General features: G+C 46.2%; 1 protein-coding gene across 1 annotated transcript; it reads left to right on the top strand.

Annotated features, from left to right (window-relative positions):
- The first annotated feature begins 311 nt into the window (after positions 1-311).
- LOC138492532 (phospholipase A2, minor isoenzyme-like) lies at positions 312-27,776 on the top strand. Its single transcript, XM_069619750.1, has 4 exons — positions 312-345; positions 713-875; positions 26,889-27,016; positions 27,655-27,776. Exons 1-4 carry the CDS (start codon positions 312-314, stop codon positions 27,774-27,776), a joined length of 447 nt encoding a protein of 148 aa, XP_069475851.1.

The raw sequence follows: 27,776 nt of genomic DNA, 5'->3' as shown, positions 1-27,776 counted from the left end.
GGTGGAGGGTCCCCCAAATGTGAGCATCCCTCTCTTTTTGAAAGAGAGAGCACCCTCCCGCACACCGCTGACAATGCAGAATCAGCCACCCTTCGGCCCTGTCCTTGGCACAGCAGTGGCACCTCCTGGGATGACGTTCATTGTATCAGTGCCCATCTGTATCAGGAGTAATAAAATACATGATTATCAAGGCAAGTCAAACGGCGTGATAGTATCTCAGGCAGACGCAAAGGTCAGGTTGATGAGAAGGAAGAAGTAGTCGGCGCCTTCGCCGATGGGCTCAGAGCTCTCCTGGGAATCTCCAAGGCAGGATGAAGACCATCGTACTGGCTCTACTCCTGTCAGGTAACACACCTACCATCTGCTCGCCTCTGCTGATGACTCCTGCAGTCATGCAGACTCCATCTTGTGAAATGTGTAGGAGTCAAGTATACTAATTGGCCAGCTTTAGAAATCAGAGTGAATGTGCTGCATTACAGGTTTGCCTGAGTTAAAGGTGATAATACCACCACCACATGGAATGATCTTTACCGCCGGTGGTATGGGTAGTTCACCACCCAACTGTGGGTGTTTGCTTACTGGCCATCCTGCTGTGCCATACTGGAGGTGCTCCCAGGGTATGGTTGCAGCTCTAGAGGGTCCCCACACACCCTTCCTTTGTGATGCTAGAGGTGGCAGGGCACCTGACATGGAATTTGTTCTTCCCCTGCAGTGGCTGCCGCTCAGAATGGCACCCCGGACATCAAGGCTCTGTGGCAGTTCCGGGCCATGATAAAGTGCACCATTCCATCCAGTGTCCCCCTTTTGGACTACAACGGCTATGGGTGTTACTGCGGCCTGGGAGGCAGCGGGACCCCGCTCGATGCTCTTGACAAGTGAGTAAATGCATGTCCTCTAAACCAGCTGCTTTTCCTGCTGCCCACTTCCCTGTATCACCATTGTGTTCTTCTCTTAGCTTGACTTTTTCTTTACCCTCCTCTTGCCCCCATATTCTCATGACTCTTGGGCTCCACCGGTATCTAGCATTCTAGGTCCCTTTTTTTCTCTCTTACTCTCTCACAGACTTTCCGCATGTCTAACTATAAGTCCCTCTATACGTTTCTCTTGCACTTACATTCTGGCTGTTAATAATAATTATTATGATTATTATTTTGGCTGTTGTATGTTGTTTGTCATTCTAGGCAAGGACACCTCTTTTTTTTTTTTTTTATTTTTTTTTTTTTATTATTTTGTTTTTAATTGTATCACAATTTTTACAAAAATATAGGAATGATAGTCTTCATATATCAAATGTCCGAATTCTTTTTAGAAGTGTCTTTGTTTAGTAGGCTTAGCCTTAAGGGAAATCCTCCTACTCGAGCGTCAAGGATTTAAGGAAGAGTGTTACTCCTATAACGCATCTAATGTTGTTCCCGTTCGTCAGGAGTATCCAGAGGTTTTCTTCGTCGAGGGTGAGGTAATTTTTCAATGGGACTGCAAGGTATCTATCTCTTTTCGTTTTGAGCCCAGTACATTCCATTAGCAGATGTTTTGTGCTTTCGATGGCATTTATCGATTGGCAGAAGCGGCAGGAACTTGATGGTACTTGCTTGCGTAGTGCCAAAATTTCGTTGGTTTTTATTTGGTTCAGCTTAAATCTTAGGAACAGACGACTTAAGTTCTTATCTGGAAACCTCAGTAGATAGCCCCGCATGTCGTTTAGCTTCATTGGAGCAGTTGGTAATTTTGCTGTGGTGGAATACGACCAGGCCATTTCTTGGGTATGGATCCAATCTGCTTCTAAAAGTTTTTGCGACACTCGATTTGGATTGTGTATGAGTGTTTCAACAGAGAGATCCAGTTCTTCCAACATTTTCCGGTTGGATTGCTCCCAGCTTACAAGCGCCCGATTGTTTCCCTCGTTAAGTTCTTTCCGTATGAGGTCCAATACTTTGACTTCTGGATTGTTTATTACCTTGCGGTATAACATCAAGGTGGCTCTCAGTCTTATTGCCAACAGTGAGGAAATGCATAGCTCTCGTCTTATTAGTGCGATTGGAGTGGATTGGGCTAAACCGAGAACCTTTCGCCAGAAAAAAGCTTCCAGTTTCTCCCAGATGGTGTTCGGAGCTAGCAGCATTGCGTCCATCCCATAAACTAGGGTAGGAACAACCTTGGCTTTGTAAAATCTCACGATGGGTACAATCGAAAAACGGCCGTGTTTCTTGTCCACGGCCTTAGCTTGGGCTGTGAGATTTTTCAACTTTGTCCAGAGTGTTTCAAGCGCGGGTTTTTCCTCTTTATCGTTACTGATTACAATCCCAAGGTATTTAAAGGCTTCCACTCTTTCCAGCTTCCTTCCATCACAATGCCAAGTAAACTTAGAGTTCCACTTTGAGGGTCTCCCCAGGGTAAGCACTTTGGTCTTTGCGGTGTTAAGGCATAAGTTGTTTTTCGACATATATGCTACCATGTTGTCCAGTTGTCGTTGAAGACCTATAGGGGTTAAATCCATCAGGATGATATCATCCGCGTACAGTAGACGGTCTATCTTCTCCCCTCCCATTGTCGGGGGAAAGTGTCTGATCGTAAGAGTGGAATCTTCATAATCGGCGATGTAAGAGTTGTACAGCGATGGAGCCAAAGGGCAACCCTGCTTGACTCCACGTGCTGTTACAATTTCTTCCGAGAGTCGGCCGTCTGCACTTAGACGAACTCGGATTGATGTTTCTTGATGTAAAGCCTTGATTGGATTTAAAATTGACTCCGGACAGCCTTTAGATTCCAGTTTCGCCCATAAGCGTTCCCTATCTACCTGGTCAAACGCTTGTACCAGATCGATGAAAACGATATAGATTGGGTTGCCACTTTGAAGAGCCTTTCCCTTTAGCACACTCATGAGTAGGATGTTTGTTGAAGTTCCAGAGTTTCTGATAAAACCGTTCTGGAATGGGTCCATTGCTTTTGACGAACGCGTCCATTCTTGGAACGCGTCTAGGGCCAAGGACGCAAAAACTTTCCCCATTACGTCCAAGAGGGCGATGGGCCTGTATTGGTTCGGATCGTCTGTCGCACCTCTCTTGTAAATGGGCACAATATTGGCTTTTCGCCATGTTGGTGGTATTGCTCTTTTACTGTTACAGTTGGAGAAGAGTTCGCTCATGATGTTGGCCCAGCATTCAGGATTTTTTTTTAATTCCATGTTGCTGATCCCGTCAGGTCCTGGAGCCCTCGAGTTATTTAGTTTTTTTAATTTGTCTAGGATAGACTCTTTATCGTCAGGGATAGACCATGGGCTTGTCTTTTTGTGGCGGTCGCTCGTCGGAGTTTCAGTTACGTTCACTTCACTAGTGGGAGCAAATAATTTTGAAAAATGATCGATCCAGCGTGCCTCGCCCACGTTGTTCTGGATGCTCTCGTTGGTATTCTTTTGTGTTCCTTTGATCAAGTTCCAGAACTCTTTAGGCTTCTTGCCACAGATGGTTGACAGCATTTGCTGAGAATCGTTCAGGTATAGCTGGTAGCGATGGTTGTGAAGCCAGCTTCTGTAGTGCCGGGCCGATTTTAGCCACTTTTCGTTGTTCTCTGAGGATGGAGTTCTTTGTGCTAATCTTTTGAGTCTTCTAAGTTCCTTCCTTTTCATTACCAGATCTTTGTTGTAAGCATGGGGATAAGATTGGTCTTTCTTCTCCACCGATGCTTTAGCTGGTTCCATTAGAAATCTGGTTAGCAGGGGTGTGTAGTCAAGGTCCAACTCTTTTCTTTTAGACACTGTTGATCCTGTAATTTGAGAGCCAGCGAATTGGGCTTCCAGTTCCCGTATGCCCTTTGCAGATATTTTGACTCGCTTACCTTTTTCTGTTATCTCCAGTGGCAGATTGTTCAGAATCGTTTGGGATTTGGTGGCCCAAACTTCTATCACCAAGAGATTGTGGTCACTGAAAGTTGTTGGCCTGATTGTAAAGGAGCAAATCTCTGGCAAGATGTCTCTCGAGACGAAAATATGGTCTATTGTTCCTTTTTGATCGTCTCGTTGCCATGAAGGAATTGCCAGATTTGCTTTGTTTCGCTGCCAGTGAAGATTGTGCATGTCTCGTTCGGCCATGATCTTGTCCAGAAAAATACCTCTCTCCCGCACGGGAGACTTTAGGTTTAGCGATGTAGAGCGGTTGCCAATTCCTTCACATATGGCATTGAAATCCCCGCCTATAATGGTACTGTGATCATCCCATATCTTCTGTGCTTCCTCAAAAGCGTTTTGAAGTTCGTTGAGGAGGTCTTCGTTGGTTGTTACCTGAGGGTTCCAATAAACGTTGACCAAAAGAATCGAGCTTTCCTTTTGATTCAGTGTGACGGATTTTCTTGTAAGAAGCACGGCTTGCATCCAATAAGGAGTTTGTAGTGTTTTGAAAATTTCCAGGCCTGATCCTGCTCTAATGGCGATAATGAGGCCAGCTGATGGTCTTCCCGATTCACCTTTTCTAGCACACGTGAAAACTATGTCGTAACCATCTAGTTGGGGTTTAGTGGTTAGCCAAGTCTCCTGGAGGCAAAGTGCATCGAAAATTCCCAGATTAACATCGGTTTCTCTTGTTAAGTGTGCAAAACCTCTCGTGTTCCAACTGCCAAATCTTAATGGATGTGGCGATGGAAATTGTGTTTTTCGTTCTTTTGGCTTTCCCAAGCACGTATGGGTCTTCATTCCTCTCGATCGTTGCTAGTAATTTTTGTGGTTTGATGCTTCGGTTCTGTGCCATGTCCAAGATTCCACTTCGTTTGAACTTAGTCTGTCATCGTTGTTGGGAGACCAGTTATTACAGTTGGAATGTTGGGGTCGTTTAATTCGTAGAGTGTTTTGCTCCCGGTGCGTGTCTTTTTGAGGAGTTATCTCAGATCTTTTTCTCTCTTTCTGGTTATCCGCTCCGTTTCTTAAATTCAGTGGACTTCGGTTCGTTCGGCCAGGTTGTGCATGAGGCATTTTGCTGATGTATCTAGTGCTCTTTTGCAGGGTGGCCTCTGTGTTTCTCTTGACTCTTTCGGTTCGCGTAGATAGGTCCTTTTTTATGTTAGCCTGTTTCGGATCCGTTACTTCAAATCCCATGGAAAGTAGGTTTTCGGATTCTCTCAGTATGTATCGTTTAGTATTTTCCGAGTAGAGATGTATATAAGAATAGTCAGTTCTCCCGATGGTGCTTGGTTCTACTATCCACAGGTCTTTATTTCCAATCTTCTTCAAACTTGTAATTCGAGTCAGAATTTTTAGAATATTTGATCTGTTCATAGTTATATCCTCTTGCTTTGAGTTGATATTTTTCAGTCTTAACATATGGGCGGTTAGGATTTGCTTTGCTGCTTTTTTCCGTTCTTGGTCTTGTTCTAATGTGCTTTCTCCTTTTTTTTTCTGGTTCACCTCAGTGATATATTGGAGGTAAGAATCTGAGGTCTTTTTTTTTTTGTTTTCAAGGCTAGAGTTACGAGCCTTTTTCCGCTCTCCTGGGTCCACCTGTCCTCGAGTGTGAGCTGGAATAGACCGGGTTTTATTTTCCTTCCATATGTTTGTGTCGTGTCTGCGTCTCTCGATTGATCTTTGTTCTTTCTGGATGCTAGGCCTTGAGCTCCGGGTGGATATATAGTCTACTTTTTGCGGTCTATGAGTTTTCACTGATGCTTCTATTGGAGAATCAGGAATTTCGTACATAAAGACCTTGTGCGGCGGTTCGTTTTTGGGAGAGTCCATGATCGCTCTGTGGATTTTTCTCTTTGACGATTTTGTTGGATGAATTTCGGATCCTGTCTCATCCCCAATAGCAATACTCCCGTCTAATTGCTCCAGAACCATGAGGACTGGTTCTTTTTCCTTTGCACGGTTGGGTCGCTTTTCACTCTCCTCAGTACTTCGAGTAACTGTTTTCTTCACTGCTCTCTTTGCAAGACCATTTTTCCTAACGTCAACCTTTGACTGCTTCGGAGGTATTTGAGAGACCAAAGAAGTGGTTGATCTGTTCACATCCTTCTTCGAAGTTTGGTTGACAATTGATTTTTGTTGCGAGAATATTCCAAATGTAAAGTTCTTTGGCTTTACAGTGGTGTTTTTACTGGGGTTCCCCAATTTTCCCCCGGTCTTGATGTAGGAAAAGGGATTAGCTGTTTCTTGATTTGCCCCCGACGTGCCTGCTTCGTTTTCCGTCACCATATAGTTCTCTCCTTCGTCCAGGATAGCAATAATATCGTCCAGTGGCTCTTCGCCTTGTTCGATGTTGGAGATGTAGGTGGTTCTGTCATCGTGGGCCAGTGGCTCAGCCGTTTCGTCCTGTCTGATAGCGAGGGCTATCTGATCCGTAATGGGATTTTGTGATTGTTTGTTCTCTGGCTCCTCAGCTGGAGGATGGAATCCATAGGCAATAGCGCAGCTGCAAGATGGAGCCTGTCCTTTTTTTTGCGTGATTTTTTCCATTTCAGGGTTTTGGGTCCCCATTATGTAACCTTCCAAATATTGCAATTTAGATTGCATTGCTGAGAGCATATACATCTGGTCCCGAAGCGTGTCGTTAATAGTCTCGTACATCTTTGTGAATGGTGCCATTGCTATCGTCACTGACGACATTAATGTTGATTGGTCCCTATTTTGCTGCACGAGATTTAGTGAAGGAGACCGTTGAGTTTCCTCAAAATACCGCGTCACAGATCGTGCTCGATGCAGTAGGTTTGTTTTTTCCCTGTTGATCTCATGTTCCTTTGGGGAAACAATTAGGCCTTGTTCGGCTGGAAGCAACACTGCTCCGACGTCTATCACTAGCTTCTCGTCGGCTTGTGGACTCTTGTTGTTAACACTTTTCGTATCCATATCTCGTGGTTCTTTGGTAGAGCTACCTTCTATGATTGTAGTTTCATGTAGGTATGTATTCGGCTCTAGGGTCAAGATCTCTTCTTCAGTTCTCTCCTTTTCTGTCCTTAGTTCAGCCTCCGGTAGAGCTTGGGAACGTATTTCAGTGGTCTTTCCCATTGACTCACCAAAGTCAAACCTCTTCTTATGATTGTTAGAATAATGCCATCTTAGGGGGGTAGAGGACCCTCCTTGTGCTTTATCTGATAAACTGGTCATTAAGTCTGGACTCGCAGTGGTCTCTGTTATAAGGCACTCAGATCTTAATATATTTGTTTCTGCTTCGCCTAGACTCTCAAGAATTTCATTGTCGGACAACTCGTGACCTTGATTTAGATTTGCCTCCAATTTCAATCTAAAAAAGTCATTCATGGCTGCCACTATGCCGCCTTTAATGGGACCGGTTTTTGGCCCTAGTTTCTTTTTTGATGGAGCTTTCGGTCTTGGGGCCATTCTACTTCTCGCTTTGTTGTGATTATAGCGGTGCGGTTTGCAGATCGTCGTTAAGGATGAAATGTCCAGCCTCTCGTTGTCCGTTCCCGTTTTTTCTTGTTTCTTTTTCGATTGAGTTTTCATTTGAAAGTATGCGACGGTCGGTTTTACCAGGGTCTTAGTTGCAGTGCCCGGTTCCGCAGCGGTTTCGATATCCTCAGTAGTTCCATCCTCTGAGTGATCAAAAACCGCCGGATTTCGATGGGCAATTTTGCAATTGTGTGCTTCTCCAGATTTATCATTAGCCCCGGATGTCATCAGCCAGGGTTCCTTTGCCTGGCGCTGTTGATTATCTAGTGCTGATGCAGTATGAATTTGCGCAGCACATAGGATTCTCGTTGCAGGCTCCGACAGCTTGGGCGTGGCGTCTTGGTCACTGTCCTTGATAATTAGATGTTTTGAAGACTCGTCGTCGGTGGTCGCTATCGTCCTTGGGCGTTGTCCCGCAAGTGCCTCAGGTTGGTCTTTTTCTCTCTTGGGGCTGTTGCGATTCGTTTCAGCGGTAGGCAATGGCTCACAAGCTGTGCGATTTCTGGTAATCTGGTTCACCTCCCCCTCTTGGCACACACGTTCATCTCCGGGGGGCAGCATCGGCGGTACGATAGTTCTTCCCCGCTGAGTCTCTGCTAGCGAGTTGTCTCTCAAGTCCATCAAGAACGAAGGCCTGCCTTGGTCCGTTTCCAGTATGCGGCAGGACGCTTCGTTGCAGGAAGTGTCCAGCAGGAGTCTCGCGGTCTTGAGTTTGGGTGTCTCAGAAGGCTCTGCTTGACCAGACGAGATAGTGCGCTTCGGCACCCGCTTGAGAGCAATGCTCTTCTCTCCACGCTTCCGAAGGGGTCCTCTTCCCGGACCAGACTCCTTCAAAGGCCTGAGTACCCGTTGATTTGTTACAGTCTCCGCCTCCAAAGTCGAACAGGTAAGGAGAGGGAAAGGCGGGGAAGGGGTAAGGGAAGTAGGTAGGATAACGGGAAGACGGGTTTCATGGAGGGGTGACTTTTCCGGCATGAGAGGCGGAGAAATCGGACGAGCAGCTGGAAGAACTGAGAAATCAGCGGGATCCACCGCTCCCCACATGTGATGGGTAAGGGGTGCCGTACCTGGTTGGGGTATCTCCGCCCTTGTAGTTGACTGTTCGTTCACACGGTGCATCACAGCAGTAGTCCTCACAGGCTCATCTGTACACGGGTATATATCCATGTCGGTGGCTTGTCCCTTAGTCCTCGCTCAAACCGCGGTCTGCCGCTGTCTGCAACCTCACTCTGCTGCTCACTCCGCGGCCGCTCCGCGGGTGGGAGGCCTCTTTGTAGATGGGTACGCTGGGAAAAAAAAAGTGGAGAAACAGCAGAAAGACTCCGGTCTGCCGCTGTCTGCAACCTCACTCTGCTGCTCACTCCGCGGCCGCTCCGCGGGTGGGAGGCCTCTTTGTAGATGGGTACGCTGGGAAAAAAAAAGTGGAGAAACAGCAGAAAGACTCCGGTCTGCCGCTGTCTGCAACCTCACTCTGCTGCTCACTCCGCGGCCGCTCCGCGGGTGGGAGGCCTCTTTGTAGATGGGTACGCTGGGAAAAAAAAAGTGGAGAAACAGCAGAAAGACTCCGGTCTGCCGCTGTCTGCAACCTCACTCTGCTGCTCACTCCGCGGCCGCTCCGCGGGTGGGAGGCCTCTTTGTAGATGGGTACGCTGGGAAAAAAAAAGTGGAGAAACAGCAGAAAGACTCCGGTCTGCCGCTGTCTGCAACCTCACTCTGCTGCTCACTCCGCGGCCGCTCCGCGGGTGGGAGGCCTCTTTGTAGATGGGTACGCTGGGAAAAAAAAAGTGGAGAAACAGCAGAAAGACTCCGGTCTGCCGCTGTCTGCAACCTCACTCTGCTGCTCACTCCGCGGCCGCTCCGCGGGTGGGAGGCCTTTTCGTAGATGGGTACGCTGGGAAAAAAAAAGTGGAGAAACAGCAGAAAGACTCCGGTCTGCCGCTGTCTGCAACCTCACTCTGCTGCTCACACCTCTTTAAAGAGCACAACTCGACACATGGAACAATTGGGTGTCACTTTCAGGTGAAGGGCCCCCCATGAAGCCTTGGTTGCACAATTAATTTCAGCAATCCTGTGAGGATTCAAGTATTTTATTGGGCAGCACCGCTTTGTGATTTCAAAGTAGAGAAGTTCGGTGCGATCAATATCTCCTCCTTAGGATGCCTTGTTTTATGGAGCTCAGTTAGTAGAACTTGAGATCATTGAATTTCAAGAGAAACGTCGAGCACAAGTAGATAAGACACAGTTGATCAGCATACATTTAAATCCAAATCGTGATAGGATAGTTACACATTTAGTCAACAGTGGCAAACAGACATCAAGGTTACACGACCAACAAGTGTATCATGACACTGTACAATACCTTCATGAGCACTTCTCAGACTTCCAAGAAATCAGTATTACTGCTTTTTCTATAAAAGGGATCGACCAACCTTGGATTCCATCTCCTTACATTTTTGTGACCTTCATCAGGACTTAAAGAAAACAGAAACATCCATATCATCTGTTAACCTATAATATTTAAGAGATGATACAGCTCATGGTGGTGCATGAGTATGGTTATTGCAGTGCAACCATGTAGATGCATGTAGTAGATGCATGTGGTTTATATGTCAGTGTCCCCACTCTGTTCAATGAGTTACCATCACATATCAAGTGTAAACCTTGCTTCAACTGTAGAACAGAATCTACGTCTTCCAGGAGACATTGAAAGCTCAGTCGCAGCTATCGTTAGCTGAATTTGTCAATATCCTCTCGGAATTGGCATCTAATTGTCCATTGATAATCTGTATCTGTACTAAATGTGGCGACCTAGACCTGTTTTTCTTGAATAAACAGTCATTAAATCCTTCTTGCCTTTTAAAGGTCGTGCTCTGTAAAGCAATGTGTACTGCCTTAATTACATCCACCTTCTCTACACTAACATTTGTTAGGGGTATTGATCACTAACTTGCGTGCATGTTTGACGGGCTTCTTACACGAATGACCCAAGTCAAAAGGACATTTGTCCATGCTCTTCACTGACGCATGGTCCATATGGGGCCCATTGAATAGCCAAACTCTTCTTCCCAACCTACAGGTGTCCTAAGCAGCTGCCTACTGTTGCCTTACTTCGAGCAGGACACACACGCCTTCCACGTCGTTCTTCTGAGCCGTTTCTTCCTCCTTGAAAGGGACTTGATATGGTAGATTGGTGCTGTACATATATCGGCTAAGGTGCCCTCAATGGTGCATAATGTACATGTTGCCAGTCGCAGACGATATTCATGACCACACAGACCCACAAGACTGCAGACTGAGTGCATTTATAAATGCATGTTAAAAATACCATGTTAGTCAACCAAGCTGTGCAGGTTGTTAAACAAAACAGAGGATCTTACCGCAATGACACATGAATTAGGGGAACTCCATATTTTTGTCAGTAGACCAAAATATGGAGTCAGCCAAATAAAGGTTTCATTGCTGCAAGGTCCTCTGTTTTTTGCTTTAAAAAAGACCCTGTAACGTTTATGAAATCATATTATTTTATTTATTCATTTTAAAAAGCATACATAACGATTTTATCCAAAGGCGGTAGACAGTATAAATACAGTAGGTAATGGCCCAAAATGTCGTCCTCACAATTACGACGGCCGAAAATGCGGACTTTCTTTTTAGACCCCCCCTTACAACATATATATAAATGTGGGGGGCTATGTAATATAATGGTAATATGGGTGTGTATGGGGGTCTCCCCCTGCATATGTATGTGGTGTAAGTAGGGTTTAAACATAAAAAATATATATATATCGGCATTTTCGGCCGTCGTAATAAAGGTGGTCGCAATAATCACATTGATCCAAACAGTACAGTTAACGTAAAGGTAAACACGGAATCCAAAAAATAGCAACCACACGAGAATTTGTCAAAGGAAAGGGAAGTTAAGACTGTAAAAGATGAAAGTTTAAGGCATTTTTAAAAGTGAGACAAGTAGGACAGTATCAAATCTGTAGAGGGAGGGCATTCCAAAGAAGAGGGGAAAAGAGTGGAATCAAGAGGAAGCACAAAGTGGACAAAGAACTGAAAGACGAGAGGAAGAACCACTTCTCGAGTACAATGGCACAATGACATCAAGGCGCATAGGTAAAAGGGGGCCAGGACATGGATACTTTTAAAACCTAAATAGTGGAACTGGAACTCAGGCGCTGCTTAGTTGAGAGCTATTGAAGAGGATCCGAGTAGGGAGAAATACTAGCTGACCAGGGTAAACAAAGCAAAATCCGTCGGGAAGAATGTCGAATTGAAGGCAAAGGAGGAACAGCATAGTTAGAGAGGCCGACGTAAAGACAGCAGAAATAGTTAAGAAGAGCTGGGGCAATAGTTTGGACGAGTATTTTAGTGGAGGCAAAAGTTAGAAGATGCTGAATCTTTTTGATATTATAAAGATGAAACCGACACAATTGTGCAATGGAAGCAATTTGAGGTTGCAGTGAAAAAGAAGACTTAAAGAGAAATCCAAGACTTCGCGCTTGATGACCAACAGGACGATGAATGAGGGGAAAAGAAATGGCCGGAGGAGGAAGAATAGAGACAGTAGCTGAGGAAATCAAGATCTCAGTTTTTCGGGATTGAGACAGGAGAAGCGAAAAGAGATCCATGAATCAACAGCAGAGAGACAGGAAGAGAGACGCTGATGGAAAGAGTCTCGTGAGGATAGCTCAGGGGCAACATGCCACATTGGAAGCAAAACGACACGGAGCAGCACAGGTTCGACCCCGGCTCCGTGCATAGAAACCTCTGGGTATAAAGCATGTTATAAATAACCCATCCTATCATATTGTTACATGAAGGAAAATAAATGAGCATCTGTGTGTCATCAGTGTCTAGATGTACCAGGAAGCCAAAATAAAAAGTTAGGGAAGATACAGGTGATGTACAGAGAGAAAATAGAAAAGGGCCTAAGACAGAGCCCTGAGGGGCACTGTAGGAAAGAGGATACGCCTGGGATGTAGAACCCTTCGAAGGATCTGTGACTCTATGAAAGAAACCACTAAAGAGCAGTGTCATAAAATCCTAGCGATGAAAGTGTAGTAAGAAGAATAGAGTGAGCCACTGTGTCAAAGCTGCACTAAGGTCCAGCAAAACAAAAATCGAGGAGAGGTCATGGTGACGGCCATGAAGAATGTAATTTAAAACAGAAAGAGGAGCGGTCTCAGTCGAGGAGCCAGAGCGGAAACCTGATCCATAAGAATGGAGAAGATTATGCAGATCGAGAGAGGAGCGGATTTGAGAAGAAACAAGTCGCTCTCGAATTTTAGAAGGGTAAGGAAGAAGAGAAATTGGACGGAAATTGTACAGTGCAGCAGGATCGAGAGAATGAAATACCAGGTGACCATGTGTATCTTCATTGTGTGCATTTGGGGCACTTTAACCCCCTGATCTCATGCTTCACCCCTCCCGCTTCATGCGCAGCTGCTCTCTTCCAGTCAGGGTAGGATGGCGCAATCGCGCTGCTGCGGTGATGCAAGCCTTGCAATGTCTGCTCTTACCTAGTGGGATCTGATATTGACCCCAATATCAGACTATTCCATGTATGTGAAGTGCAGTAGAGTGCTATCGGCCCGATCTGTCTCTAAACTCTCCCCGACCCCGCCATCCTAACATCTTTAAAAGCCAGAGACATTGGGTGGTGCCAAGGCGCTACTTCAGGAGCCTGGCGAGGATTCATCCTATCATGGCTGGCATACCCCTGCTTCAAGAACCCCGCACTGATCTGTCAAAGGAAGATGTGTGGACCTGCCAGGCTCCCCTCTTTCCGCCCCTGTAATTTCCAGCATGGCTGGCAGACCCCTGCTTCAAGAACCCCGCACTGATCTGTCAAAGGAAGATGTGTGGACCTGCCAGGCTCCCCTCTTTCCGCCCCTGTAATTTCCAGCATGGCTGGCAGACCCCTGCTTCAAGAACCCCGCACTGATCTGTCAAAGGAAGATGTGTGGACCTGCCAGGCTCCCCTCTTTCCGCCCTGTAATTTCCAGCATGACTGGCAGGCCCCTGCTTCAAGAACCCCGCACTGATCTGTCAAAGGAAGATGTGTGGACCTGCCAGGCACCCCTCTTTCCGCCCCTGTAATTTCCAGCATGGCTGGCATACCCCTGCTTGAAGAACCCCGCACTGATCAGTCAAAAGAAGGTGTGTGGACCTGCCAGGCTCCCCTCTTTCCGCCCCTGTAATTTCCAGCATGGCTTGCATACTCCTGCTTCAAGAACCCCGCACTGATCAGTCAAAGGAAGGTGTGTGGACCCGCCAGACTCCCCTCTTTCCGCCCCTGTAATTTACAGCATGGATGGCATACCCTTGCTTCAAGAACCCCGCACTGATCAGTCAAAGGAAGGTGTGTGGACCTGCCAGGCTCCCCTCTTTCCGCCCCTGTAATTTCCAATCAAGCCTTTGCCAAGACATGATCTTAAAGATCGAAGTAGAGATCCGGTGCTGTCTGTGGATTCTGGGTGGTGGGCACCCTGACCCCACACTTCCCTGCTCTCTTGGCGCCCGGACCTGGTCTCCCGCCCCCCCTATCCGGTTTTCATTTCCCGTTCACCTGGTTACCATGCTTTCTCTTCTGCCCTCTCTCTCTTTCTTCAGGGTCGCTGGTAGCGTGTGCACAGCAGCAAGGAACTTAGCATAACCTGCCCTTTTTATTGGCATAGCCTGTTTTTAATGTTATGTGTCTTGCTTGTCCTTCATTTTTACCCCCATCTCATTGTATTGCCTCATGTCATTTTATATTACACTCATAGATTGTATCCTTTTTTTATTACCTATCAATTTTTCTATTACCCCAGTACTTAATTGTACTGTGGTTTATTGTCCCCTGTCCTTATCTATTGCATGGCCTCCGTCTTGTGCCCTTGTATTGGCCATTGGCATTTTATTGCCCTTCCTTTTTGTTATTGCCTCAATCATTTTAATAGCACATGGCATGCTTTGCCCTGTGCCCATGTTTACCCCTTGGACTTATTGTTGTCCAAGTCCTTCCTTATTGCCTCATGTACCTTTTTAGTTCCCAAGTTCTTACTGATTAAATCATTTTAACTTCCCCGGTATGCTGTTTATAGCCAGGTTCTCTTTTACGACCTCCTGTTATGGCCTTCTGTTATTGCCCTCTTTCACTGCACAGTCTGATTCTAGTCTCTCTACCCATGAGTAGCTGCTATTTCTCACACTGTACATTTATACCCACTTTCTATGCTCGCTGTAGTTTCTCAGCATCTGTCCTTGAATGCCAGCCCAAGAGACGTTGCGGCATCTGCTCCTGCGTCTACCCCACAGTCCCCCACCTGTCCCCGGCGTGATCTTCTCTGTGCATCAGCACCACAATGAATAGTGTTGCAGACACAGGATGTCCTTTCGCTTTGGAAGGGGTTAGTCTCTGTGATACTCAAGGAGAGGCTTAGTCGAAGTGATACTCAGTGGCCCATTCTGGCCCTGCAGCAGCGACTGATGGCGCAGAATTAATAATCGGAATCTAGAAATGAATTTCCGGTCTGTAATGCCATGGCACACAGCAACCATTGCACAACATTCTTAATTGAGGGACCTCTGAGTAAGTTTATGGCAACTTGAGTAGATGGGAATTTAGATCCTGATGAAACCCTTAAATGGATATTTCGACTGAAACCAGTTGATCCTAAGATAATTATGAGTGTCAGCAAGTCCCTTTCATAGCCCCAAGACAATGGAATGCCCTCCCAACTATCCCAAGGAATGAGACCTTGCACCTTGCCTTCTGCAAAGCCCTGAAAATGAGGTTCTTGAACTAGTCCACGCACCACCCTTAGGTTCCCCCCTTTGCTACCTTTGTTCACGAATGTAATAGCTGTAGCTGGGTAACCCCCTGAGCCATAGACTCTTCTATCCTCTGTAACACTATACTTTGTAACCGCTATGTCTTGTATTAGGTTCTCTGTAACCCACAAACCACAGACAGACTGTCATTCATGTGTAACTAAGCAAGCCTTTCATGTAACAGCGCCACGATGCCCAAGGGCTGCTTTGTGCGCTTTATAACTGTAAAAAATAAATAAATAGAAATAGATGGATAGCAAACTTCAATGCTTTTGCCACTGGATTTATACATAGATTCGATACGTGATTCACCATTTAAATAAAGAGAGTTAGGGTCTCTGTTTACCACCGCTAAGGTGTGAACATGGCTCTGTAGTAGGTGTGACGAAGTGGTAACAACACAGAAACACAAAATGTTGGTTCAACAAATTGATTAAAGAGAGAGTGGTTGGGCAACACCTATTAGAAAGCGCGTAACACACAAGGGTCGTCTATTGCCGCAAAGTGTCAGGGTAGGGTAAGAGTAAATGCATGAACAACCTAGTCTGCAAGGACCTACTAAAAAGTCCTTTCCAGTGCCTAAATGTTAGTAACTCAGAGGGCCTCATTACAAGTTTGCTGGTCCGGTAACTACGGTACTGGTAAGCTTGCCGGTACCATAGTTACCGTACCGGCAAACTACAAGTTCTGCTTGCGGGTGCCTTTTCACCCACCAGGTCCGACCATTCTAAATGTTTCTGGTGCATCCGGCCTCCCCATTCCCATTGAGCCTTATGAGACTCAAATGGGAATGGGAGCATTTTTTACCAGCGCCCGGGTATGGGAAAATACCGGGTCCGGTGGGGCTGTAATGACCCGGTAATTGCCCATTCCCCAGTGCTGGTAAAATTCACAAGTTCGGCGGCTGCCTGCTGGTTTTACCGGCAAGGCTACCGCCGAACTTGTAATGAGGCCCTCAGTCTCGCTCGCAGTCTCCGAAGTTATAGTGCCCAAGAACACTTTTTTGATTGTTGGTTGATCTAGTTCTCCCAGCAGGTGCCGTTCTGGCTTCTCTTTGCCTTTACCTTGGCCTTGTGTCGTCTTCAGGACACTGGTGATGAATGGACCCCTCATCCCTCAGGGGTTCTATGATTGCTATGTTTGGCAGGGCCTAGAGTTCCCCCTCTTTCCATTGTGGAATCCGTCTCTCGGCAACAAGTGCGTGCATTCTCCCTTCACCTGGGTACTTCCGGGTTAGTATTTCCTCCCCTGGTATGGGTACTAGTGGAGGGCTTGCCTCAGTGGCCTTGCAACTGCCCCCAGTTCTAAATCTTCTGTCCAGGCTGACTCTCAACTTCTAGTCTCGGGGCTATAGCGCCTCACTCGCTTCACACTCCTTTGGGGATATAGCGCCCTACTCACTCAAGGCGACCTAGCAACCATGACTTGGTTTAGCACCTTTCTTATATCTGTCTGATCCCTGGAAGTCTCTGCACCCAGGTCCTCAGCAGGTCTTCTGCACATGCCTAGAGTTTTAGCCAGTCCTCTCTAACTGGCAGTGCATCAGAGGAATACTGAATGGAAAAGACGCACTAAAACCCACACGTGAAGACCAGCAATTTCATGTGATGTCAGCTAGTTGCTGTTAATTGAGGATGCAGTTGTTTCTACCAGTAACACTTACAAAAGTGATGACCAGTCAGCAGGTTATCCAGGGTCAGTGCTGCACAACACAGGGACAAAGAGGTGGTTGCTGGCTGGTGGACGATGGAGGGAGACATGTCGCAGGGACCGGGGACAGGACAAACACATAGAACAGATCTAGTTTTGGGCAGGTTAGGAATAGTGAGCAGGAGGGTCAGAGAGTAGGAGTAATAAGGACGTAGGAAGAGGCAGCACTTTCTTGGATGAGTAGGAGGAGCGCAAGAGAGGACCTGAAAAAGTGGAGGGTAGTAGTGATGTTAACATGTAGGGTGTCCCAGTGAAGGGAGGCAAAGAGGAAAAAGAAGTCTAAGCGAGAGAGAGCACACAGACGATGGGGACATAGGGCCTCATTACGAGTCCGGCGGTAACCAGGCGGTTTTACCACCTCGGTTACCGCCGGACTCGTATTAGCATCCGTGACTCCCGGAAATACCAGGACATTACGACCCTGGTGTCCCGGGAATTCCAGAAGCGGAATTCTGTAAATCCCCATTCCCATTGAGCCCATAGGACTCAAAGGGAATGGGGAAGTGGAAACACCGGCACCATCTTGTGATGGTGCCGGTGTTTCCACGTCCGCCTGCAGGCGGGCGGTGTTAAACCCGCCAGGTCAGACCTGGCGGGAACATCACCTCCTGCCTGCAGGAGTCGGGATCGGGCGGTCCGGAATTAACGGTGCCGGCGGGTTAACCGCCACTGTTAATTCCGGACCGCCCGACCTGTAATGAGGCCCATAGAGACTGGGGAGTGAAGAACAGCATACGGTGTACAGGGAAGTATAGCAAATGATAGTCTGCGCTAGGTGTGGGAGGAGGGCAGTCAACCAGTAGAAATTTAAGGAGACATTGGTTTTTCAATTAAAGACAACCTGCAGCAAGTCAGTCTTTGGACACGGGTGAAGAGCGGGGACGAATGTAGGGCGTGGTAGGCAAAGCTGAGCTCTTTGTTGAGCAGAGAGAAGGAGCAGAAAGGGAGGCTAAAAAATAGGATGACAGAGGAATCCAGGTGGCTAATTACTAAGATAAGAATGTGCTGCAGGTAATGGGCCGAGAGCCCTTACCAAGCTAGGTCCAAGCAAAGTGAGGGCCTCAGCGAGGGCTGTGGGCCGTTACCGGCCATGTCAGCCCCCTGCCAAGGGGCTGAAAGCCATTCGCACCCCAGGATTTACCAGGGTGCAGATGTTTTTTGGTTTTTTTCCTCCATCGGGAGATGGCCGCAGCACGTAGATTGGTGGAGGTGCACCAGGACTGGATAGCAGATAGGCAGTCAGGGATGATAGAGGGTGAAAGAGGGTCAGCAGGAAGTTTGAAAAAGAGTTGTGTGTCATCTGCTGATTCATTCCCAGATTTGTTTTTGCTGATTTTTTTGCCAAAATCTTTTTGCTGAAAAAACTCATCGAATTTCTTTTGTTTATTTGGGGGGTTTACCCACCAAACCCCTTCCCTTTTTATTTGGTCTCAATCCTCCCATCACCCCTACCCCTTATATTCCCTTAGTCTCCCACCCCCCATATTTTTCGATTCGTTTTTTCAGCGATGAATGAACGTTGTACCAACACAGGAAATTGGAGGAAAAGGAGGAGATGATGGTTGCAAGCTGAGCAAGGGAGATGTTAAAGAGCCATGTGGAGAGGATAGAACCATGCAGGAAACCACAGGTGGCGAAGGAAGTAGATGATGAGGAGGTGCCCAGGATGACTTGGGAAGAGCAGTCAGTTAGGAAGGATGTCAGCCAGTCCAGTTCCCATTCCGAGATACCAAGGATATTGTGGAGCCTTTGCATGAGGATGAAATGGTTGACCGTGTCAAAGGCAAAGGAGAGATCGAGAAGGGTGAGGACAGCTGGGGAGTTGGAGTCCTGATATGCAAGCAGTTCTTCAGGGGTGTTCAGAAGAGCAGTTTCTGTGCCTCTAGATGCTCGGAATCCAGATTGATGATCGTGGAGACCACCAACAATTTCAGTGTGCAAGTTGAGCTGGGGCAATGCCAGCTTCTCCAGCAGCTTCCCCAGGAAGGGGGTGATGGAAATAGGGCGGTAGTTGGCAGGACAGGTAGGGTCTGCTGAAGGTTTTTTCAGGAGGGGGCGCACAAGGGAGTGCTTAAGGGAGGAGGGGATAGATCCAGTGGCAAAATAATGATTGTAGAAATCAGCAAGTGCGGGGCAAGAGAGCCCATGTTGTCCTTGATGGTCTTGGATGAGCAAGGGGAAGCCTGTTTAGAAGAGACCTTGAGGTGGATCCTCATGACTGGGGCAAGAATGTCAAGAGTATTGGTGATGGACATGTGGCGGTCGCTGAGAGCAGAATCAAAGGAAGAAACTGAGGTAGGGGGCAGGGAGATGAAGGGGGAAGCGAAGGCAGCAGCTGACACTCGTTTCATTGGGCGGATATTAGTGAAAGAGTTTGGCAGGGCTTTTCGGGGTGTGGTCAGAGGGCCAAAGAGACCCAAGTGGGATGAGAGGAGAGAGTGGCCTGACAAGGAGTGGGAATAAGACTTTTAAGTCTAAGGCATCAGTAAAGGTGTTGAAGTAAGATACATGTATAAATTGGCTATACTTTGTGATAAAACACAAAAACACATTGTAACATGGCTTTCTTGTTCAAATGAAAGTGGCAGGTATATAGTTATCTTATTTCATATTTTTTTTAAAATCCCAAAATTGTTTCGAGATCTCTAGGGAAAATGAATAACAAATTAGACTTGACATTACTTCTATAAATAAAGGAAGAGGCAGGCTTCTTTAAACTCCAAATTAAAGTAGCTTCTCTGGAGCTAATCCGTATGAGGTATTGAAGCGGACAGGTTGCATGAATGCATGTACCTACCATAAAGGCCTCTTTTACGAATACAACCCTTATCTCAGCTGACCATAGCATCTTGGGCAGCGTGTAACGCATTACCTGTAAAAGAGTGGACATGTATGTACTAGACAGTCAACTGCGACATATAAACACTGGGTGCAATGTTTGGGGGACTTGAGGCTAGTCGTGGCTAATGGGAGGGTGGGCGGTGATATCCCTGGAGATGTTACTAAGAGATCAAGCAGTAGCATTTCCATGCATGAATATTTCTTTATTACCTGGGGCCACTTTGATCATATTAAACAATGATTGTAATGAAAAAAGGGAAGAATAAATGGATTATTCATTGTTTAACATGATGCAATGTATATGTGTTGCCTTATGTAACCCCTCTCTTTTAACTTGGTTCAAATGATTATGAATTATTTCAATCACATGTCACGTTAATTTATTCATGTGACCATTGATGATTGGATCATTCTGGTAATGTACAGAATAATTACGAGCAATTTGAACACTGTTTAAGTTTTGCCTTGAAGAAGACCAGAATGGTCGAAACATGTGTTGGCAATTGTAGAGGAGGAATGCATTGAGATCAATAGGAAAAATTACTTTCGTGAAAACTATCTTTTGTTGTCTAAATTAGGCAATTGTAGAGGAGGAATGCATTGAGATAAATAATAGAAAATACTTTCGTGAAAACTATCTTTTGTCGTCTAAATTAAACAGGCTATTTCTACAAAAAACGAGTACTTCGTTGATCAAAGAATTGGGACGAGCGCATTGAGCTTTGCCCATATGTTTGTAACTGTTTAAGGCTGTAGAAAGGGGTAGCCTATTTGATGCAAGGCTCTGCAGCTGTTCCAACTAATGTGTATAACGAGTTATTATAACTGAAGCGCCCATAAAACCTGGTACAGACACCAATTTTCTCTCTAGTGATACTTTTTTAACATGCACAAGTTGGCCTCTGCGAAGGAAAATGCCCTTGCGGTGTCTGACGTGCATTAATGATGGTTACTAGGGTCATTGTCAGGCCATAAATCAAGCACAATCTAAGAGTTGAGGCTTTGAAGTCCAAACACCACATTCTTTCATCCACTGAATATGATGCTTTTAAGAAAAGTGCTGTTCCTCCACGAACAACACATTTCTAATTTTGTGCTGACCTCTGAATTGGGACCTGGATTTGATGACATGACAGGGCACCCAGGAACGCAAAAAGGCACATATTTGATAGCCTCTTGTTTCTAGTTGCCATCAATGTATTGAGAAACTGAAGAACATGTCCATTCATGTGGAATGTTTCAGCAGGCAAATGGAGTACTGCATACAAACTGTGGGGATTATGGTAACCATTCCTAGTTCCTAAGGAGCCATGGCACAGACTAGTTTTGGTTTTCGCTACAGATCTTACAGTGCCGCGGAGGAGCTGCGACTCTCGTTCTGGGGATTCTTTTCTCCAAAATGTCTCATTCCACAGCGTGGTGCTCACATTTCTGTACGAGTTATGCAATCTAATTGTTTTTTTAATGCCTTTTGTCATGGCTGCCCACCCATCATAGCATCTCACCAACATGCTTGAAGTGAGACAGCGTTGCTCAGTAAGGGCTGCACAGAGTTTGCTTTGGTGGCAGGGAGTTGGTAGATTTGGCTCTCTCGCATGGGTGAAGTTCCACCGTCTTCTGTGGTCGCTGCCCCGTCCCCATCTGATTTCTCTAGCATGTATGCTCAGTTGGGGTAGGGGAAAGAGCTTTGCAGCTTTGTGCTTTTCACTGCATTTCGTTCTGTGGGTCCTTTCACCTTACTTCTTTAGCACCTTCTTGATTTTGGTAGCAGTCAAGCTCTTGTCGCCTTCCATGTTCTCCTTCAAGTCTTCTTTCTTGTTTAGCTCTAGTTTGCTTCTCTGGTACTTGGCTGCAGCCAAGTGGGGTTCCCGTTTGCCTTCTTTCCTGCCAGTGGTATTACAGTTCTCCTGACGTCCGTTGCCCCTGCCATCTGCCACCTGTAACCTTTGGTCATTTTTTGAAGATGGAATCACACGTCTCCTCAGCTTTTCATCGGAAGTCAGATGGCCAAACAGAAAGAATGAATAATACATTGGTGAAAAACGTAAACTCTGGGTAGACATATTTGACATGGTGGAATTTATGTACAATATCACATCACATATTTCAACTGGAATTTGATTTGATCTTTTGTTGCAACAACTTTGTGCCTTGCACCCCCGGCCAAAGTAGGCATACCACAATTGCACCATCATAAAGTACGCACCTGTGGCATTTATCTTTAGCTAACGCAAATTAAAAGAATTATGCAAATGTTGAATCAGGACGAAGATCAGAGTATCAAGCTGGAATCAAACTGTGGGTGTAAGCCCTGAAACTCTGCAAATACTGTAGTTTACAAGAAAGGTGTGCCTTGTTTGGGGCTCGACTATCTGTTGAAAGGTTATTAACAATTTGACTGTGAGACTTAAGTGAGTATGTCATTGTCAAGTACATCCCAAAATATAAACTATTGAGATGCAGAAAATGCTCACCTCTGAAGTTAACAAAGGTCAATTATTTATCTAGTTGATGAGGAAATGGCATGAACCCAAACAGGATCAGTAGACAGAAAGCATCTCGCTGCTACAAGCTCTCTGCTTGCCCATACCCGCCCAAAGCAACCTTTCAATAAAAGTAAGTCTCACTTTACTACCATGTCCTACAGGCCGATCCGGAGACACTATGCTACTACAACAGATTTTAGAGCACTACACTGAATTCTTTTTTGGGGGCATTCATTCAAGTGGCCGACAAAGAATGGGCACATAGCCTGTGACAGTCCTCTGCCACAGAGCTGGGATGTGGTCCAGAGGATCCCCCATATAGCGTGTCCAGGCCGAGCATCACAAAGCTGGTGTAGGCGCATGACCCCTGTGGCTACTCCGCCCAGCACGTCAGCGAAAGGCTCAGAGTTAGTGCTAAAGCAACCTATTGGCAGAGGCGTAGCCAGGATTGTCTTGCAAGTGGGGTCTGAAGCTAATGTAGTTGGCCCCACCGCAGTGACTTTATTTATCTACTTATGATATGATAAGGCATTTATCACGTGCCTATACACATGTGTTTCAAGGCATGACGAAGCAGGGAGGGGGAACATAGGGAAGACAAAGAAAACGATTTTACTAGGCCAGGAAACATTGAGATCGCACACGCGCAGTGGAGGGGGGAAAGGAAAAGTGCGGAGAGGACAGGGAAGGGGTCAGAGCAATACAATGCACAAGATCAACAGTAAGAATAAATAAAAACAGTAGGTAAAAGTGCAGCCAGCTAGTGGCAAGTGCAGGGGTAAGTGCAGTCATCAAGTGTCAAGAGCTGGGGGTCTGTAGGGATACAGAAACAGCCCCCAAGAGCAGGGGTTGCCCAGGAGGCAGTGCAGGTGTGCAGCTGGCGGGGGAGGGGACCTGGGTCAGGGATCAGAGGGTAGCCAGGTGACCAGTGCAGTTTCAGTCAGGAGTTCAGCAGGGCAAAGGAGGAGAGAAAGCAGAAGCAAAGAGGAAGGTCTTGAGGTGCTTCCTGAACCGGAGATGGTTCTCCTCAAGTTTCAGGAAGGCTGTTCGAGAGGGAGGCCACAACCGAAGCAAGAGATCTACCACCAACTAGTTGCTTGGAGAAGCGCCTGACCCTTAGGGAGTTGGAGGTGGATGACATTTATATAACAACCCAAACCCTGGGGTATCAGGGCATTGTTAAACATATATCATCAGGTTATGTTTTGACAGGTTTTTTTAATACATTGTACGATTGCTCATTTTTGATGTCCATCCGGAGGGTGTTCCAGAGGGTGGGTGTGGTAACGGCAAAGCTACAGCCTCCTGCCTTTTTATGTCTAAAACGGGGGGGTGACCAGGGAGATACTGGCATTGGATCTGAGGACTCTACCTAGTGGTTTCTGAGTGATTGTGTAATTGAGGAAAGTGGGTGCTACTTTGTATATGCATTTGTGTACCAGGGATAGGGTTTTGAACTCGATGCATGCTTTAACTGGCATCCAGTGTACCTCTCGTCTGATGGCAGAGGTATGGTCTGAACCCTTAAACCTAAGTGCGGCTCCAAATGCTTTGTTCTGCAGTAGCTGCAGTTTGGTTAGGTTGATGGCAGAGGGGCCCATGAGCAGCACATTGCAATAGTCCAATTTTGATGGGATAAGAGCATGTGCAAGTGTAAGGCAGTTGGTACGAGTCAGGAATTGTCTGTTCAGTGAAATGAGTTACAAAGTGTAGGCCGTGGGTGACAAAAGGGTATTTATGTGTTTTGTCATGGTTAGAGCTGCCTCAAGGTGTACTCCCAGGGTTTAATCTGTTTCCCAACAGGGATTGTGATACCACCAATGCAGATGAAGGAGAAAGATGGGTCAAGGTTTTTAAGACGAAATGGAGAGCCCACAATAAAGAGCTCGGTTTTCTCATCATTGAAGCAAAGGTTGTGTGTAGCCATCCAGATTTTTTTTTTATAGTACTGTAGATGGAATTGTCGTGACGGTGTCCTAGGAGTTATCTGTGATGGGAATGAGTATTTGGGTGTCGTCCGCAAAGTTGGTGTAGATGACACCCAAGGAATCCAGAGGTCGAAAAAGGGTTTGGTGTAAGTATTGTAGAGCATGCGTGAGAGGCAAGATCCCTGCTGTACCCCTAGGGACGCTGGTATAGGGTCAGCAGCAGCTTCCCCTGTGAACACTCTAGTGGTCCGTTCACTGCGGAAGGACTGAATCCAGGCAGAGGCCTCCAGTGAGAAGTGAAAGTGCAGACTGAGATGCTGACACAGTGTGCCATGGTCGACTAGTTTGAAGGCGGCGGATACATCCAGTAGTAGTAGTATGCCTGTGTGTCCTGAGTCCCTGATGAGATCCATTTGGTTTTTGAGATCCAGTAGGGCTGTTTCTGCGCTGTGTTTTGGGTGGAAGCCTGATTGCCTTGTTCCAAGCAAATGGGTATGTTCTAGGAAATACTGAACTTGGGTGTAGGCCATACGGTCCAGTATCTTGCGTAGAAAGAGGACTTCGGTGATAGGCCTGTAGTTGATTGGGATAAAGTGGTCAAGAGGGTGTTTTTTAAGTAGTGGGGTGATCCAGGCTGATTTAATATTGGGTGGGACTTCATTGGTAAGGAAGGAGGCATTGACAAAATTTGTAATTATGGGGGCCAATGTAGGTGCACAGAGTTAACTACATGTGTTAGGTAAGCATCCTCTTTGCAGTTGGAAGGTTTTAAAGCGCGGATGGTGGCAAGCACTTCCTCTTGAGTAACTTTATTAAATTTGAAAGGGGCAATGTTGGCGGCATGGTTCTTCAGGGGGAAGTTCAGTCTGGTGCCGATGGGTGCTTTGGGAGAGAGGTTGGCCTTTTTAACGCTGATTTTCACTTGTAGGGAGGAGCATTTGTGAGCTAAGGCATTTTGTATGGTGGTGCACAAAGATTTGTCAGCAAGGGACGGGAGGTGCGGTGGGGATGTGAGTGTCTAATTCCTTTAGGATGGCAAAAAGTTCTTTGGTATTGGAACCAGCATTATAAATGAGTTCATTAAACGCATTAGCTTTGGTGGTTATGACGGCGGTCTTGTACTTTTGTACTGCTGTGACGAAGGCGATGCTGTTGCTATGGGAGGGTTTCTTTTTTTAGAGGTGTTCCAGAGCTTTTTTGTTTCTACGCAGGGAGGTGATGTCGTCATTGAACCAATAGTTATTACTTATGCAGGATTTCGGCGTTTTAGTCCGGCTGGGGGAGTGTTTGTCAATGGTGGTAAGCAGGCAATCGTGATATTGATTTGCAATATCACAGGGGTTCAAATTGAAGATGGGGGGCATGTTTACAGCATGGCTGTCAAGGTGGGCTGTAGCGCCTCGTGTGGCAGTTTATTGGTGTTTCTGTCAAGTAAGGGACTTAGCTTGGGGTCTGGTTGGTGACAGGGGTGGAGGTAACTAGGTTGAAGAGGATTAAGGAGTGGTTTGACCACAGGACTTCGTAGATGGCAGTGATGTCTGCAGTAGCATTGGATGTGAGAAGCCAGTCCAGTATATGGCTTTGGTGTGTGTGGGGTCATCTATTATTTGGGTGAAGCTCATGTCTTCCAGGGCAAGAGCAGGGGCAGTGGCTTTGGTGTCAGCCATGTCCTTAAATCCCAAGTTAATGATGCCTAGGATGATGCATTTGGTGGCTGGTTTAAGGAGTGGTGTGATCAGTAACGGTATGTCCAAGTCGGGGTGACTGGCATTGTTGGGCTGGCGATAGATGAAGATTATATTGATGGTGGTTTTAGGGTTGGTTGGATTACAGAATATGATCAATAGATGTTTGCTTAGCGGAGAATGTTTTCTCAACGCCCATTGACTATTCATGATGTACTGCTTGGATATAGTGTTTTAAAAGGAAGATATGGTATGGCTGCCTGCCATTGCCTCACAACACCACCCTGTCTGTCTGCATTAAAAACTAACAGCACACCTGCCAGAACTAAAAAGTGTTTTCTCATAAGAGTTCTACATTAATTGACCCTAATGTGTACCTCTCAGTGCAATAAACAAAAAAGGAACGTAGATTTCACAACATTCACCTGTAGACATAATTTAGCAATTCTACACATCAATGCTTGTAATCTCTACAGAACAGTAACAACAAGAGGACAAGATAATTGTAGGGTATTATGAAAGTCTGTGAGGTCTCAACAGGGTCAAATGTCTGACAATCTTTGGATTGCAAAGGCTTGAAAAATGTCTGTGGGGCGATATTAGACATAGACTCCAAGGAGGACTTGATAATCAGTGTCAACCCTCAATCCTCAATTGAGATGAAGATTAATAGCAATTCTTGGCCACAATTATTTACCAAATTATTAATGGAATCTTTGGGCTCCTTCTGAGTTATGAGCAGCTCATCAGTATTGAGAGAGCACCTGGACACACTCCAGCGCTTACCTTGCCCTTAACCAGATCAATATTACACAGAGATGGGGAGTGACTGGTTCTTCCTGCAAGTGCAAGCGTGCCTGTCATTGTGCCTGTCTTTATCTGTTCATTATGTGTGCATGCTAGTCAATTTCATACACACACACACACACACACACACACACACAGACAGACACACACTTCCTGTTATGTGGCTTAAATACCCAGTGTTGCAGCACTGAAGATTTATTGTACAATTTCTTCCATTCCTTTACAGATGCTGTGAGGTACATGACAACTGCTACTCCCAAGCTATGAAGCATCCCAGCTGTGGCGGTATTTTTGACAACCCCTACACTGAGATCTATAGCCACACGTGCTCTGGAAACACCATTACCTGCAGCAGTACGTACCACCGGCAGAAGCATTTACCCTCCCATTCCTTGAAGGATGCCCTGTACTCTCTGTTACTATCCCCATACACCCGGAACAGCCTATCCCAGATACTCTCCTCCCCTCCGGATCTTGCAGTTATGTGTATCCCAAAGGTTCTTGGCCTTCCCTCCGAGTCTTGAAGGCGTATATATCCAACAGACTCTTGAACATCCCTCATGATCTTGCAGGAACGCATCCCAATGGTCCTTGGCCATCATCCCTGCTGATATGCGGCGTATCCCTGATGGTCTAGCAACATTGTATCTCAGGGAGGCTCTTTCACCCATTCTGATTCATCAGCTGATGTAATCCATCTTCTTCCTATTTGAATTTCAGATTTAGCTGAAAACATTTTGTGCAACTGTGTTGTTGGCACTGGTCTCCCAACCAAAAGCACACAGGAGTTGTTAAAAATGTAGCTCTTCTGTTGCGTTGAAACACCTTTATTAAGAGTCGTCTTAGTGCATTTAAGTTAAGTGGTGTCACCAACGATATGACAGAAACGGGAACCCTAACTTTATTCTCTGCCATTAGTCCTCTAGCCCCAGGTCTACTCTCACCATCAGGTAACACGCAACTCTTTACATCTCCTTCTCTTATTTCCCCAGGTAAAAACAATGAGTGCAAGGCGTTCATCTGTGAGTGCGACCGCGCTGCCGCCATCTGCTTCTCCAAGGCTGGTTATAACCCAGAACACAAGAGCGTGGACAAGAAAAAGTACTGCAGTTAG

This window comes from Ambystoma mexicanum, chromosome 10 (genome assembly GCF_040938575.1).
Source record: "Ambystoma mexicanum isolate Mex_15411 chromosome 10, UKY_AmexF1_1, whole genome shotgun sequence".
Lineage (NCBI taxonomy): Eukaryota > Metazoa > Chordata > Amphibia > Caudata > Ambystomatidae > Ambystoma > Ambystoma mexicanum.
This window is presented reverse-complemented; position numbering and strand designations above follow the sequence as displayed.

Bases quoted from the DNA above. Each gene is read 5' to 3' on its own strand.
- LOC138492532 (XM_069619750.1), top strand. From the start codon at position 312: ATGAAGACCATCGTACTGGCTCTACTCCTGTCAG. The intron at 346-712 runs GTAACACACCTA...CTTCCCCTGCAG, and splicing joins ACTGGCTCTACTCCTGTCAG to TGGCTGCCGCTCAGAATGGC. The intron at 27,017-27,654 runs GTACGTACCACC...TTATTTCCCCAG, and splicing joins AAACACCATTACCTGCAGCA to GTAAAAACAATGAGTGCAAG.